This window comes from Melanotaenia boesemani, chromosome 15, assembly GCF_017639745.1.
Source record: "Melanotaenia boesemani isolate fMelBoe1 chromosome 15, fMelBoe1.pri, whole genome shotgun sequence".
NCBI classification, from domain to species: domain Eukaryota; kingdom Metazoa; phylum Chordata; class Actinopteri; order Atheriniformes; family Melanotaeniidae; genus Melanotaenia; species Melanotaenia boesemani.
Window position 1 is genome coordinate 6,757,455 of NC_055696.1, and position 14,163 is coordinate 6,771,617.

General features: G+C 36.9%; 1 protein-coding gene across 3 annotated transcripts; it reads right to left on the minus strand.

Annotated features, from left to right (window-relative positions):
- Positions 1 to 3,857: 3,857 nt before the first annotated feature.
- ppme1 (protein phosphatase methylesterase 1) lies at positions 3,858 to 13,598 on the minus strand. 3 transcript variants are annotated; one of them, XR_006012993.1, is made up of 15 exons: positions 13,320 to 13,598; positions 12,464 to 12,557; positions 11,662 to 11,754; positions 11,412 to 11,469; positions 8,307 to 8,358; positions 7,815 to 7,969; positions 7,631 to 7,721; positions 7,133 to 7,198; positions 6,915 to 7,041; positions 6,702 to 6,831; positions 6,497 to 6,541; positions 6,334 to 6,398; positions 6,126 to 6,193; positions 5,681 to 5,906; positions 4,662 to 4,881 (listed from the first exon to the last, which is right to left on the minus strand). XR_006012993.1 is itself a non-coding variant. In XM_042008971.1 (14 exons), exons 1-14 carry the CDS (start codon positions 13,403 to 13,405, stop codon positions 4,183 to 4,185), a joined length of 1,134 nt encoding a protein of 377 aa, XP_041864905.1. In that variant the 5' UTR covers positions 13,406 to 13,598; the 3' UTR covers positions 3,858 to 4,182. The 3 variants fall into 3 exon arrangements, 2 of the variants coding, with proteins under 2 accessions (XP_041864905.1, XP_041864907.1); XM_042008971.1 differs by lacking the exons at positions 4,662 to 4,881; positions 5,681 to 5,906 and adding an exon at positions 3,858 to 4,186; XM_042008973.1 differs by having other exon boundaries at positions 4,662 to 5,906.
- Positions 13,599 to 14,163: the final 565 nt, after the last annotated feature.

The following is a 14,163-nucleotide window of genomic DNA, read 5'->3' on the forward strand; positions in this document are numbered from 1 at the left end:
AGGTGGCTCGTCATCTGGTCAGAATGCCTCCTGGACGCCTCCCTGGTGAGGTGCTCCGGGCACATCCCACTGGGAGGAGACCCTGGGGAAGACCCAGGACACGTGGAGCAGACTACATTTCTCGGCTGGCTTGGGAACGCCTCGGTATCCCCCTCTACGAGCTGGTGAATGCAACTAAAACATTCCACATTTGTCATTTTACATTTAAAACCTTGTTATGTGTTTTTCTTTTTGATGCTGTTTCGTATGTTCATTCTATAATATATTTATTGTATAATATTAAACCAATCTAACACTTTAAACTTTTTAAATATGTTTTCAATATTCAACATCAAGTTATATAGATTCTCCAAAGAACACATTTTTTTTTTTGGTGGGAGTGGGGTCGGGCTCTATTAACCTTTATTCAGCAGCAGAGCTGAATAAAGGTTGCTGACTAAAGACGTTTTCTTATTTATCCATTTTATTTTTAGCAGATAGTAATGTTAAATATAGTGTCAAATGTAACTCGCCAGTAGTCTATGTCGAACAGGCTTCCCATCGTATGTTTATTCTCTGCCAAGCTCAGGTGTTTTGTGCTTGCATACGTCATGTAACAAAGAGTCTGTTTGATCCATCTTTCTATGTGGATGGTCTTTAAAGGTTCTTTTTTTATTTAAATTCCTTCTTTGTTCGTAGTTGAGGAAAAGCCAAAGATGAATGAACATGTTGGATTGCTGCAATTTTTAACATCAAAGAACATTTTAATGCTTTGGAGCCTTTGCACATCTGCGTTAAAGCGGATGTTGTCTGGATACGATGTTCATCACTCCAGACCATCAGCACATTCGCCAATGAGGGGGATCATGGTGGTAAAGTTCTAGCTGCACTTGGATCTATTTTTATTGTTAAATAAGGCAAAAGAGTTTCTTTTTTCTTTCATGAATCTGGACTTGGTGTGATTGATGGTGGTTGACCAGAACTATTTATAGGAAGAAAAAATTTGTTTACTTGAGCATCAAGTTTAATGTGTTGTTAGTTTGTATTTATCCTGTTATTTTAATTTAATCTTTAATTATTTCAGTTGTTTTTTTATGGTTTATCACTATTTTACAATTGCTTAAAGTGTATTTAAAGTACAAATATTATTTGCTACACTGAAAGTGATGCAACTAAAAACACTTTGTACCTGTAAGAAACAGAACATGTCACAGTTGTTTATTAACTCAAATGACAATCTCAAAAGGTTTTGGCTCTTCAGAGGATGTCAATATGATTCATTAATAATTCACATGTTTATATTACACATGTGGCCTCTTTTTCATTGTTCTGGTCCTTTGAGGCACAATTAAAACTTGTTTTTTGTTCCATGTTTACCAGGAAAATAGAAGAGGAAAACAAAGAGAAAAACAAGTCATCTTTCTCAAAGTTTTAAAACCGCAAACCTGAATTTAGTGATAATTTGCCACATTTATGATGCCATGAAGAGAGAAATGATCAAAACAACAGCATTTTGTTAAGAGATATAAATAAAGGGGCTATTAAAAAATCATGGGATTCGTGCAGTAAATTGAATTGGAAGGTGTTTTAGTGGAGCTAAAATGAAATTACTTTCTAAATCAAATTTATAATGTGATAAAAAGATTATTAAATTTGTTTGATTAAAAAAATAAAAAGTTATGGATTTTGTATAGATAAATTAAAGGGAAAACGAGAAAAACAAAAACAAACACACACAAAAAAAAACCCTGTCTCTTGGTAAGATTGTTCTTTTAAGTCTCTGGTACTATGATGGATGGCTGAAACAGCATTCTTACCAGAGATACATCTCATTTGGTGTTGGAGACCACTGCTGTTTGGATGGAAATGTTTCACCACAGGAAATAAGACAGTCACACTTTGTATTTATTTGTGACCCTTCTCTTAAAGGGAACAATGGGATCAAAGTTAAGCAGATTCCATCACTGTGGGAGTCACAAGCTTAACATTTTCTTTCTTTCTTTTTATTTTTATTGATCTGTACAGTAATGCAACTATTTCACATCACAATATTATGGGATGAGAATCTTTCTATTGTTCTGTGTTAATTATTGTGTTCTTTCTATTAAAACGTTCCAAAACCAAGGCCATAAACAACAAACCAAAATCATCGTAATCCACATTAGTCCAATTCATTATAATTGTGTTTGCATTGAGATAAACCACAAAAACGTTGCCTAGCAAAGTAAACGAATAGATCACATTGAATCTTCTCTTCTTGTCAATCCCCTGTTCGGGGGCATGGACTAGCCAGCAGGGGGCAGCAGAGAGGTCAACTTTAAAAGGAAGAAACCTATTTGCCTTGACAGGTTGGAGGTCAACAGGTCAGACAAGGGGTCATAACTTAAGGAAAAACTAGTTGAAAAAAACAATGTCATATATTTTACACAGGGAGGGTAAAGAAGAGAGGGGAGTGCAGAAGCATAAGCCTATAACAACATAACTAAAAATATGTCTAATTTCTTTTCTAAAACTGACTTTTACTAAATTGGCTTTTAATTTAAAACAGCTTTCATGATTGTAAAGAACATTTAACTTCTCATTTTACCACTGGCAGTAAGTGCAAACATATAGCAAAGCATGACAGATAGTGCTGTTCAGCTGGTCCTCTTTTGTTTGTTTACACGTAAATACTGGATATGTTCAAGAGAGTCTAAACAATTTGGTTGTTCACAGAAGCAAATCATAGCAACAGGGTTTCTACTGGAGATAAACTCTTCCTGCTGGAATGTAGGGTACTTACAGTGAGCTAAATACTTGTGGGTATTAAAGATGTGAAGTGGACAAACGTCACATTTCCTCAGTTCAGGCTTTTGGGTAAAATTTAGAAATTAGGCTTCTGAAGTCTTAGAGGAAGTGTCTTTATGGATGATTTTGACAAAGTAGACTACAGCGAGAACAAAGCAGCCTATGCAGTAGATGGTGGACAAGTTTTAGTTATTTTAATAAATTACACCCTCTTTGGTTCCAAGACAGGCCACAAGGTTCATGACTTCACATGAACAGAGCCAGCAAGGTATGAGGTTCACACCAGTTAGCAGAATAATTCAGCACTGTGCTGTTTTTTAAAGTTTGCCCATGTTACCAAAAATCTTTACATTTTGAAAAATATAACAAGATCATGTGGTCACAGTAAAAGTAATTTTTCACATCAATCAGATAAAGACCTGAACACTGAGCCTGAACAGCTCACCGTGTTGTTTTTGGTAATACTTTTAACAGATTCCTCTCCTGATTAGGAAAGTGGAATTTTAACAGGAATAAAAGATATAAGGGAACTTTTCAGGTATGGATTAAAGAAATTGAGAAAAAAAAAAACTAAGAATTGCAGCAAAAATGCTAATCTTTAATTAGAGGGGCATGTTTTATTTAGTTTAGGGTCACATTTGACTGATGGTGCTTCCATATCTTTAAAAGGGGCAAAACAATCAAGTGTTGTGACTCCGTGTTCTTAAACTATATTGACCGGAGGGACGAGAGTGTCCTTCCACACAATATCCCCTCAGTGTTTTCATAATGGTTGTGCCAGCTAATATGCTGCTCTAAAATCTCTCAAAGTGCTTAGCCGAGATCTAATGACCAAAAAAAAGCAGACATCATTTAGTCATCAACATTTAGTTACCCCGAGTGTTCCTGAAGATGTAAACAAAGAATAAAAGTTAACCACTCAGAATAATTTAGCACTGAACTGCAGTGATCCTGCACATCTGTGTATGTATTTATTATATAACTATAGTGGTAAATTTAAGTCAATATTACATTATGTGTAAAAGTTCAACATTTATTATGACCTTGATATTTTTAAGCATATGCAAAATACAAAGGCATGGCTGATAGTGTTGGCTGCATCCATCTTTAATCATCATTTGAATTCAAACATTACAAACACATAAACAATGATGCAATCACTCAAAATGAACCATTAAACAAGGAGAGCATTACATTTTAAAAGATAAAAAATACATACAAAGGAAAAGTACAATCAATACCCAATTTTAAAATAAAAATAAGGCAAAGCTGAAAGGCAAAATATCTACATAACAAAAGCAACATAATCATAATAAAAATAATAAATGTATTTCTTTTAACTTGCTGTTCAGCTGGACAGTGATGTCAGTCTTGTAATGTCTCTTCTACAGCTGTTGGCTATTTATCGACAGGAAATTAGCTGGAAAAAAAAAAAGCAACGGGATAATAAAATAATGCAAACTTTATATCATATCTTCAATGTTTGTGAACACTTTACAACCTTCTGTTTGTGCATAAATTACTTACAACCTCAGTTTTTTTTACACAAACCATCAAAGTGAATTTGTCCCAACAAGGGATTAAAAATGTAACCCCTCTTTTCACTGAAGGCTACATTTAGATATAACTCACCTAAGAGGAATATTTACCACATATCACAAATAAAATCTGGTTTGATGGTAAGTTAAAGAATAGTTCTTAAAATGTCTAAAACAATTTAAAAAGCCAGGTTAAAAACCCTAAAAAATAATACAAAAAACATTTCCTTAATGGGTAAATGATCAAGTTTAACATTATTTAAGCTTTCTTTTCTTTATAAGTTTCCTTTATATTTTACAAAATCTGTAAAATGATTATCATGCTCAGAGATGTTTCACAAGTCCTTTTTGCAAGTCCAAGTCAAGTCTTTAACCTCGAGCCCAAGTCAAGTTGCAAGTCAGTTTTCGTTGTAATGAGTAATCTGCCATGCGACGCCTGCGGTCTGGCCTACATTATAATATCCAAGGAATGTAAAACTCGTACTCACCCTTCATCTATCAGCATTTAGTAACAGCACTGATCTTTAGCTTAAACTGACAAAAGCTCTGTTCCTTTGCTTTACTGAATTCAGAAAACCTGTAGATGAACATGGGAATTTATTCGGATTAGTAAATATGTTCTTAACATAACTTATCCAAGAGTTTTTAATGTGAACCAAAATCCATCTGGATCCACTGAGACATTTAAAAAACTAACAGTGCAATTCATAGCATTTATTTCTGAATGTAGAGAGGAGGGCCAATATGCTGCACTTTAGTGCAGGATCACCAGCTGTCCTGCAGGTTTTAGACGTTTCCCTGCTACAATACACGTAATCCACATGACTGCTTGTTGTCAAGTTCTGCACAAACCTTTTAATGACTCATCAATAATTTGACCTAAATGTGTTGCAGCTGGTAAACATGTAAAATCTGCAGAATAGTGGCTCAACATGCCCATAGTTAGTGATCCTTGCACTAGAGCTTCATAAAAATCTTATTTTTTTTAAAGGGCTTGAAATAACTGATATGAGTACAGAAAAAATTGTAAACTTTTTAAAATTGAATAAAAGAGCTCAGTATTTTAAATAATTTAGATCCAGTATTTGTAGACACAATACTTTCTTTCCTAAATCTGCAACAGCTGCACATTTGTAATAAGCAGAACCAGTAAAACCACATTGTCTATAGTAGGTCTGATCCCAGTTTAACGTAATCATAGCACAGTCAGCAGTTTATGGAAACTGTTCAGTAAATGTCTCCTTCTGAACACAGCGGAGCCACTTTGATGGAGTTAATGTTATTTTCATACAAATGAAGTGAAAAGCTAATGTTTATGTTGCTAGTTTGCTGCTATCACAGATGCTAACATTAGCTTTCATATTACAGTGACTAACCTCTCCAGGTGTGTTTTAAAGTGGATGAAGGTGGATGTGGTAGATCCAGTGTCTTGGATTTTTATAACACAGACGTTCCAGTTTGCCGCTCTTTCACACTGGTCCCTTTTTCATTAAGTTATTACCCAAAAGTTACAGGTGCTGCAGCAGCAGCTGTGTTCTCCACTGCTGTCAGTGTTTTGATCGATTGCGTGTGCACTGCAGGCGCATTTGTGTGACGTTACGTCTGGAGAAATGACAGCAGACATGATATCAGACAGAGAGAGAGAAAAAAAAGTTTGTTCACAAGTCTCAAACCGCGAGTCCAAGTAGAGTCTCAAGTCAATGGAAATGCGACTTAAGTGCAACTCGAGTCTGAGTCCCAGAGTCGAGTCCCCATCTCTGATCATGCTATACTGAACTGATAAAACTGACAACAATCACATTCTTTTGAAGGTTAACTTACCACAGATATCCCTCCTTAAACTCAGTGAATTTGTGCCGGACCATAAATGTTGCTAAAGCATCTGCTACCTAACAATAACAGACAGAGGATCAAGTTATTAAAGAGCAAAAACTTGAATCTTAATCACATTAACACATAAAACAAGATGTGTAAAATCAAGAAAAAGTACTTTTTTTTTTATTTAGTAAATGTAAGAGTGTACAGCTACTTTTTCAGGTGCATCCTCATGAACAGCATGACCACACTGAGGGAGGACCTGCATCTGAAACTTCCCTGTGGACAAATAGTGCAACCATTTTTGGGAGCTCAGTGTATTCCACGTCATAAACAGATGTAGAAGAAAAACTGATCAATTATAAACTTTTTTGTACCTTGCATCTGTCCAATAGTAAGGTCTTTGTCAAGCCTGTCCACTCCTGCACAAGAGGAACAAGTCAAGGGGAGGTTAATGGCTTAAAAAATTAATACAAATAAAAATATTTCTGATCATCAAAACAAATAATATTAAAACGACCTGTCAAAAGAACCTATGTGTATGACATATTAAATTCATAATGTGGTCAAGAAGTATCGAACCTGCAAGCAGGAGCAGTTTTGGCACAGGGCAGGAGAGAAAGAGGGCGGACAGACCACTGAACCAGCCCTCCCAATATTTTTCTGTCTTTGACAGCTCAACTCGCCAGGTGAAGATGCTCTCCTTTTTAATCTGGATGGGAAGAAAAGATAAAAAATCTCTTTCACCACAGCATAGATTAAATGAGAAAGATGAGCACTGTTAAGAGTGTGAACCTCTTGGTCATCTTCCTTCATTCTTTTCTTGTTGGACTCTTCCTCCACCTCTTCATCCTCCTCTTCTTCTATAATGCCCTCACCAATGCTATTAGACACGCTTGGGCTGCTGGTGGACTCATCACATCTTGGAATATCAGGGAAAGTAAAAAACACTCAATAAAACTCACAACTCTAAGAAGCACTTTGTGTTCAGAAGCGAAGCAGAACAGACGTACTTCTTTACTTGGCCTCCCATCGACACCCGTGCCGACTCTATGTTTCGAATCTGGCCACTCTTCACACTGGAAGTGAAAGTATGGAAAAAAGTTTAGCACTTGTCTACGGATATGATACTGAAACGATTCATTTGAGGCCTGAATAGCTAAATTATATAAACAAATGCCCTGAAAACAAAGATTCTAATGTCCGAGTTGGCATAAACCAGGCTTTTCAATTTGGTCCCACAAGGGCCGCAGTCCTGCAGGTTTTTCATGTTTCCCTGCTTAACACACCTGACTTAAATTAACCAGTCATTATGCAGGACCTCACAGGCTGTTGGATCCATTTAATTTGAAGCAGGTGTGTTGGAGCAGGGAGACATTGAAAACCTGCAGTACTATGGTCCTTGTGTGACTGAATTTAAAAGCCCTGGCATAAAGCAATATTAGATAAATCAATAAATTAAAGGAGTATAACATAATCCAGTAACAGATAACCAGGCGTGTAGCATTTACCTCCACTCTATCGCATTCTCCAGAGACTTAAACGTCTTTGGCCGACTTCTGAGAAAATTCTGCATACTGTTTAAAGCATCCATTGCTGTTCCTGTATAAATGAATAAAAGCTGTTTGGTATATTTTTCATTTTTAACATTCAAATTAACAGCTTGACCAACTTTAAAAAGTCTTCAGATTTTACCTTCAACAACATCAATGACACAGAGTCCAAGCAGTGATGGGACATGATTAGCGGCGGCGGTGTGAACTGCAATGGCCCCACCCATACTGTGTCCAATAATCATGATTGGAGGTGGGTTCTCGCCATAGAGTGCCTCCACCACTTTACCGACATCCCTTTAAACGAGAAAGAACAATCTGTTAATCTTATTACTTTTCGTATATTATGGTCGAGTCATTTTCAGACAAATATATTCATTTAAAACATTCTTGTTAAATATCAAAACCTAAAACCAAAACTCTCAAATTATTTCATTTCTACAAGAAGAACACTTTAAGAGAAATACATTAAACATTTATAGACAAGGGTGTATCCCCTTTATAACTGACCGTGCCTTGAGGCTGCTGGATCATTATGCCCTCTGTAGATTAGTATGTTTGTTGCTAATGTAAAATTAAAATTAACTTGTTTCCACAAAACTACTGTCTATCTCTGCTGCACACAACTACTTACTTGGCCATAGTGTCTGCAGAGAGATCTTCAGGATTTTTCACTTTAGTGTCACCTGCAGGTTATAAAGAGGCAAAAATCGGATTTGTTCTCTGGTGATGTCAATGTTCTCTTTAAAACTATCACAACTTCTAAATTGAAGAAATAAAATGTGGTTCATAAACATTTTTCTTAATAGCAAACCAGGCAATAAGAAAAGTTTTAAAAAATCCCTCATTGGGATAACATAACTATCTATAAATTTTCACTCGACACAATCATAGAATGCTTATTATCATTTGTATGGACGCACCGATACCACATTTTTACGATATGAGTGCTAATAAATCCTGTTACAGTTCACTGGTTACAACTGAGTGGTTGTGTGATATAATAAATAAGTAATCTTGCAGCTATGCCCTAAATGTAAGACTGGAAAACTGTCAGAATCTTCATAAATAAGGAGGATAAGTGGTTTTTGGTGGATTTGGTTCATTGCTGTGTTAAAGCACATCCACACCAAAAATAAGTATTTTTTTTGCCAAGATAATGCCAAATTCAGATTTATAATATGGCATGAGTGATAATGTTGTTAAATAGAATTAAATAAATCAAAATGTAAATCAAAATAAAAAATGAAGAAAAATTTAAAATAAAAGAAAAAAATTAATTAAAAAAAGAGAATACTAACAATGATTGTGATGATTACCACTTAAATGTAAGGTAGCTATAGCTGTGCATTGCAAACTCTGATAATAATAATAATAATAATAATAATAATAATAATAATACTACATTTTCTTTCAAAGCGCCTTTCAAGACCCCCAAGGACATTTGTAACAATAAAACTACATATAAAAATAAGCCAATCAGGAATAAAAACAAACATACAAAGTGCACTAAGAGAACAAAAGGAAAATACAGAAATGGATGAATGGTAGAGTAAATTTGCATTTTTACTGGTTAAAATGGGTAGGCAGTTTTAAACAGGTGAGCTTTAAGTATGGATTTGAAAATGGCAAGAGTGTCAGAGTTCCTGATGTCTGGTGGCAGAGTTCCTGAGCTGGGGAGCAGAGCGACTGAAGGCTCGGCTCCCCTTGGTGCTGAGGCCTGCAGGGGGCACAGTGAGATGTATGGAGGAGGAAGATCTAAGGGAGCGAGATGGGGTGGCAATGTGGAGGATAGCGGCAGCATGGGGAGTGAGGGAGGAATCGACTGATGCTTTGTAGATGGGAATATGCAGACTGGGTAACGTTACTGATGTGAGATTGAAATGACACCCAGACTCTTAACCTGAGGGGAAAGGGAGACTATGGAGCCGACAATGGTCACAGAGACACTGTTAACTTTGGATGACAGAGATTTTGTTCCAATTAGAAGAATTTCTCTTTTGATACTGTTTAGTTTAGGAAGTTTGAGACGAACCAAGTTTTTATTTAAGGTAAACGGGAGGCAAGGGAGGAGGGTGGGAGTGTGGAGTTGGTTTTGATGGAGAGGTAGAGCTTGGTGTCATCAGTGAAACAGTGAAAATGAAAGTTAAATTTGCAGAATATATGGCCAAGGGGATGGAGGTACGTGATGAAAAAGGGCCCAAGGACAGAACCCTGGGGCACACCTGTAATGACTGGGGAGGGGTGGGATCTGAACGATTTTAACTGTATGAACTGAGAGCGGCCAGAGAGATACGAGTGAAACCAGTCAAGGGGAGTTTGAGTGATACCGATGGAGAGTCTACTGAGGAGAATGGGGTGAGAGATTGTATCAAAGCCCGCACTCAGATCAAGAAAGATGAAAATTGAGAGTAAACCAGAGTCAGTTGCAATGAGAAGGTCGTTTGTGATTTTCAGGTTTGTAATCTTTAGGTCCGATTATTATTTTTAACCCCAGAACTAATCAAGTTAACAGTCAGGACGGTTTACCAAGTGCCTGGATGAACTGCTTAGCTTCCGTTGCTGACCGAAGCCAGACACGGGAGATGTCCTGCTGGATGATGCCATCCCATCAATCCCATCTTGTAAAGGGAGGACATCACTTTCTTATACTCCTTACTCTGGTTGAGCAACTCCTGAAGTTGTCTTCATAAACTCTGAATAAATGGCCCTGGCAAAGCAGCGTACCTCCCCTCTGAACCCGGACCAACTGTGCCCTTCTCTGGCAGTAGTGGAAGCAGGTCATGGTTTTTCCCCGGGCTTTGGTTTGCGGATTGTTGCTGCAGTGAGCCCGGTCCAGCTCGGGTGCGGAAGAGAAGATTTACTCACACCCACTTGCTGAAGTCAGACAATCAATTCTGTCAAACTGCTGATGTATTTTGCTTTAGTCAGTGCTGCATGTGCTGTATCACCTCACTGTCACCTGGAATTAAGCAGAGCATTTCTTGCATTTTCCGCAGCTTTTTGAGCAGCCAAATCACACGAGACACTCGCGTGAATCAGGGAAAACAGAGCCTTGATTGCAGGCTTTGGGGCTTTTGTGTCAGACGTAACATCACTACCTCCAGGTCAGTTAGCTTAGCCTTTAGCTTCCTGTTATCTGTTTAAAGTTGAGTGCATAAAGTTTCTACCTCCTCCAGCCGCTGGTAAACAGTGTTAGCCTTTCTTCTAGTGACGAAAGTCTGTTGTTTGCTAGCGACGGTTTTTTGGACTCCATCCAATTTGTCGTTAAGTTCTTGGAAGGACATCTTGAGCTTGGAGAGGAAGGCTAACCTGCTGTCAGCTAGGAGTGCTATAATGTCGCGTTTGATAACATGGGAGCTGGCCTCGGACCTTTTACCTAGTTTGGTGGTTTTTGGTGGTTTATGTGTTAATGCATTTTAAAAATGCAAGTCAATTTCACAGATTAATCTCTTTGCATTAACATGTTAATTTCACAGCACTAGTTTTTTTTAACACTGGTATCGGTTTTGTAGTATAGGAGCACTTTTATGTATACCGAGTAAGAGTACATGCACATGGTATCAGATTAATATCTGATACTGGTATCGGTGCATCCTTAATCATTTGTATCTCAAAATTTCTATACTGGAAATCTATCTAGTATTTAATACTATAATCTAGTATGACTGATATTTACCAATCTGGGATCTGAAATTTCCCAGTCTGGAATTAATACAGTACGTCTGATTCTATTTACCATGAGCTCGAAGGTCCATAGCCACCACCCTGCAGTTGATCCTGCTGTATATGACAGCCTGTAAAGATACATAAAGACACACACACACACACAAAAATTAATAAAAATAATTATAAATCACATTTTGTACAGAAAATGTGCCTATTAAAGAACAGCCTTATAAATATTTTACATTATGCTGGTGTATATCTTACATACCGTCAGGATAGAAGGTGTCAGTAACAGAAACAAAAGAAAAAGTAAGACTCACAGTAAATACTGCCCAGGAAAGAGCAGAATGGCCTCCTCCGTGGAGCAGTAGCAGCACGGGACCACGAGAGCCACTGCAGTAAATTCTGAAAATGTTCTGTGTAGTCAAGGGAGTGTAAAACAAACCCGTGCAAGAATCGTATCATATATGCAGCTCAAAACAGGATAAACACTATAAATACTTGAAGTTCTCTATGGTATGTTGAAGTGGAACATCAGTGTAAAAAGCAGAGTATTTTAATCACAATATTCACAAACTAGAGTGTTTTATCAATCTGTTAAAGCAACTGCAACCTTTCTATTAATCTTCCTCAAGCTTAATTTGCAAAAGTGATGGAGAACCACAGTGCTTGCAGTAACTTTCATTCATGCATGAGTAGACAGTACATAAAGTATATCACCAAAGTCCTCATAGTTACAGTTTTCTATTGAACACTCATTGCTTTACTTGTAAGGGTTAAATTGTACTAACAAAAATAAAGTCTGGAAATCACTGTGATTTATGTACAGACATGATCTGTCAGATTCTTCTTAAAAGCTGTTCAAAGGCCAAATTAATCCACTGATACTGTGCGACTATTAATGTGACTTTAGCAGTTCAGATGTGCCATGTTGAAATGTTACACTGATATGTTACTAGATTCAAGCCAGTCAGAAGCACAGGCATGTTCATTCAAACATGACACTGACATATTCAGTCTGTTTAATGGAAAGCAGTGCATGTCTGAAGGAAACTAAAGACTCGCCATCAGTAATTCATGCTGCCTTTTCCCCCAACAAACAGAAACAACAGTCAAGGATATATCTTTGCCATTTTCATTTTCCACCTCAACATCTTCCATGGTTTCAAAGTACTGACTCCAGGGCAGAGGGGTGAAATCTCTCTTCCGCCCAGGTCTGCAGTTAACAAAAACCAAGAATGCTTTAATGCAACCTGTGTCAATATTGCAAAAAGATGCAAGAACATAAAATACAAATAAACAAACCCACTTCAGTAAAAAGGACAAAGTAATACAGGAACAAATCCCAGGATAATTAGACAAAAATTTTGTTATTTTATCATCTACTTATAACTGTTCATAACTGTACCAAAAAAGAGAATTTGGGGACATTTTCAGATTATCTACCAATAGTCTCACAATATCATAACAGATCCAAGACATGTTATTGGCTCTGTTTTGGTATTTTAAGGTAAAGTTTTAAGTTTGTTTAGAACATTGTCACGACATGTAGTTCATAGATAAATCTAAGAAGCACAAACGTGTTTATGAAACAACTCTGAATGGGGATGGGGGATTTCACTAAGTAATGGATACATAAACAGGAATACACATCTTTGGGTTACTGTCATTATGTTTCAGTTCCGCTTCACTGTATTTAAATGACTTTTTAATAGATTTGAAATATAACATGTTAAAATGCCAAAAGATATGAGCTACAACAGTCATGTTTTGCAACAAAGACGGTCTAAAACTAACAACGCAGTGGCAGCTAACTTAGCCAGTCAAACGCAATCTACTGCGTTTACTTGTAAAAAGCTGCAAATGTAGACATTTGATTGGCTTTAGTGATAACAACCAACTGGTGTGACGGTGGCAACAATAAAAAAAGGCGTTAAAAACTCGACATATCAAGCGAATGAGATGCTAGCTAACTTACCCCATTTTCATTTTAGAGCTGGACTGAAAACCACCTGCCATTGGAGGTCTGGAGGCTAGCAGGTTCAAATGCAACTGTTTCTCCATAGCGTTAGAAAAATAGTTAGTCTCTGTCAGGAAAACTCAGATATGACCTTCCTTTTCTTTCCCTGCATAAGAATTTCTTCGCAATAGCCACCAAACCTAGCCAGACATTGGATAAATTGCGTTAGTCTAACGGTTAGGCTAACTGCTAGCGTTCTTCCTCTAGCCTCTCTTCTTCTGTCCTTTTACTCTCCAGTAGGTTAATCTACAGGTTATAAAGCACCACTGCCCTCTACTGGCTAAACAAACCACCGGCATAAGCTGTTTATTCAATTAAAATTTAACGCTCAATTCAATTTTTTCAGTTACATTTTCAGCTCAAAGTTTATACTGAAAGAAGTCTGAGCAGTGTTTTGCAAGACTAAATTTATAACACAAACCCTACTTGAAAATTTGAGGTGTGAAGTTGAAAGGTGTGAGCATGTTATATTAACAGAAAACTTTAGAGCTAAACCAAAAGCCAAAATTACTAAGAGATACAACAACTTTAAAAATAGAAGAGCCAGTGTTTGTTCAATGAGAGACAGAGATTTTTAAGTGAATTTCTTAAAGCAAATGTGACAATTGATCAGCCACAGTAGCAGGTCTGCTTATTTCAATCAGGTAAAGGTGAAACTGAATAAACGGAATAAATTATTGCCTCTTTCAAGACACACAAATGGTGACTGCAGTTTAGAAACATAAGGTCAAAGTAATGGAAAAAAGAATGAAAACATGAAGTCAAGTTAATAATTTGTAATATAAAGCAAAGATTTATCCTA

Excerpts from the sequence above, each read along its gene's own strand:
- ppme1 (XM_042008971.1), bottom strand. The coding sequence starts at position 13,405 with ATGGAGAAACAGTTGCATTTGAACCTGCTAGCCTCCAGACCTCCAATG. Across the intron at positions 7,199-7,630 it reads GAGAATGCGATAGAGTGGAG|TGTGAAGAGTGGCCAGATTC; the intron begins GTAAATGCTACA and ends TTTCACTTCCAG. Across the intron at positions 6,832-6,914 it reads TGAAGGAAGATGACCAAGAG|ATTAAAAAGGAGAGCATCTT; the intron begins GTTCACACTCTT and ends CTTCCCATCCAG.